Source organism: Gracilinanus agilis, unplaced genomic scaffold (assembly GCF_016433145.1).
Source record: "Gracilinanus agilis isolate LMUSP501 unplaced genomic scaffold, AgileGrace unplaced_scaffold20628, whole genome shotgun sequence".
Taxonomy (NCBI): Eukaryota; Metazoa; Chordata; class Mammalia; order Didelphimorphia; family Didelphidae; genus Gracilinanus; species Gracilinanus agilis.
In genome coordinates this window covers 591-2,614 of record NW_025352058.1, presented here as the reverse complement: position 1 = coordinate 2,614, position 2,024 = coordinate 591, and the positions used below count along the sequence as shown (strand labels likewise).

At 34.1% G+C, this 2,024-nt stretch overlaps 1 protein-coding gene across 1 annotated transcript; it reads right to left on the bottom strand.

The window, feature by feature from the left end:
- Positions 1-416: 416 nt before the first annotated feature.
- LOC123254376 (molybdopterin synthase catalytic subunit-like) lies at positions 417-1,318 on the bottom strand (the record flags this gene model as incomplete). The annotated part of the gene is made up of 2 exons (XM_044683411.1): positions 417-571; positions 1,191-1,318. Coding segments are annotated over 2 exons (283 nt in total), but the record flags the coding sequence as incomplete, so codon positions are not given.
- Positions 1,319-2,024: the final 706 nt, after the last annotated feature.

Here is a 2,024-nt window from a genome sequence, read left to right as displayed (position 1 = left end):
CATTGCCCACCCTTACCAATCTTCCACCTATGAGACAATGCACCGAAGTACAAGGGTTTAAAAAAAAAAAAAGAATTTTTATCAATTTTAAGTATGTCCTGAAGCCATCTTTGCTAATTCCTACTGATATCAGACAAAGCATAACAATGTTATTAATGCTCTGGCACACAAAATGTGGAAAGGACTGGTATAATTGTGTGATGAATTTAATTTTTGGCAAAAGAAAATAAACAGGTCAGAAAGGAAGCCAAAAGTGAAATGCCATAACTGCACATAGATTTTACTACTTATATCTCTTCCTCCCTTAATATAGATCAGTTGTAGGATTATTGTGTCAAATCCTCCACATTAAGATTAATACAAGTTTCAAAACAGTAGCAAACGGCATTAACGTCTGCACATATAACAAGCCCAACTCACCCAAGCCGATGGTACATGGCTATGTGCTTGACTGGCCACTGCTGTCTAACAGCATTATATATTTTTCTAACTTCAGCTTCTGCCATTGGTACATAGGCTTCATATTCTAAGCTAACAACTTTTTTCCCTTCAAAGTTATTTCTTGTAGTCCCTAAATAAAACAAAAAATTGTAATTAGTTACAGACCACACATTTCCTTAAAAGCGTAACTATTATGGCACCTAAACCATTTTTTCCTAACAGCTATAATCAAGCACAAAAGACCTAATGCATCTAATATTAATTTAAAAGCTTTCCAAAACCTATGTAGTCACTGTAACTATGTAAGGGGGAAAAAAACTGAACATGGAATCATTATCACAGTTTTCTAAACTACCCAAAATTAATTCACTCAGAGGAATGAAACAATCTTCCTCTTATGACACCAGTAGATAATATTCAAACTCAAAACAAAATTTATGTTACTGGACAGTTCTTAAAATAGGAATACTTTTTTTCAATATTAAGAGAAAAAGAAAAAGACTCTAAGTAATGACAGTACACTTTTTTCTAATCTTTATCAGAATGTGAATTGCGGTTTTTTGGAGCTTATTAAAACACTAAATAAAATATTAAAGAAATAAATTCCTTAGCATCACTTTTGTCAGAAAACTCAATAGCAAGCTTTAAAAATTTTGACAAAGAAATATGTTTTCAGCTGACCAGAACCACCATCATCAGATTGGATTGTTCTGGAGCCACTCAGAAAAGTTTTGAAAATAAAAACTCACCCACAAATAGAGATACTGCTCCACAGACAGGAGAAATCACCAATTGTGAGACTTCATCTACTGAGAGTTTCTCAGGAGTGAATTTAATTATATCTTTAGGTTTGTCTTCAGTTGAACTCATAGATTCTCTAAAAACAAAAATATTTCCAGAGTTCATTAAGCATGATCACTAACCTTTTCCTTCCCTTCTCAAGTATAAGAAGAAGGAAAAACAAAACAAAACAAAATTCAATTATATTAGATGGTAAAGGGAACCAACTGAACACTGAAGTTAGAAGTCTCTAGTTGGCTGGCTAAGGGAGCATAATGCATTTACTAATTTAGTTAGTTACACTGGAGAAACAACTTTTGATTTCAGTTCATATAAGGTATAGCAGAAGCAACTACGTGTTGAGTACAATGACAATAACTGAACTGTTTCATATATTTATATCACACCTTGCTGTTTACAAAGTGCTCTCTTTACAGCAACTTTGTGAGGAGATAAAAGTATTATTATCCCCATTTTTCATGTGGGGATACTGAAGCTCAGACCAGTGATATAACTTGCTTAAGGTCATAAAACTTAAGGCTGAGCTGAGACTCAAGATCCCAAAGGACAGGAATCTTTCTGAAACAACAATCTTGGTTTTCAAGGAACTTAAACTTCAAAACAGCTCAGCTGACAATGTCTTCCAACCAAACATTCCAGCCTCTGAAAAACAAACAAATCAACTCTGATGATCACTTTCTCCCACTCCACAATTTTCCTAACTGCAACATTATCACCTATAGGGCAAAGAACACATTACTCCATCTAGCAAATGAAATCCCTTTACCCACACCTCAGGCCTG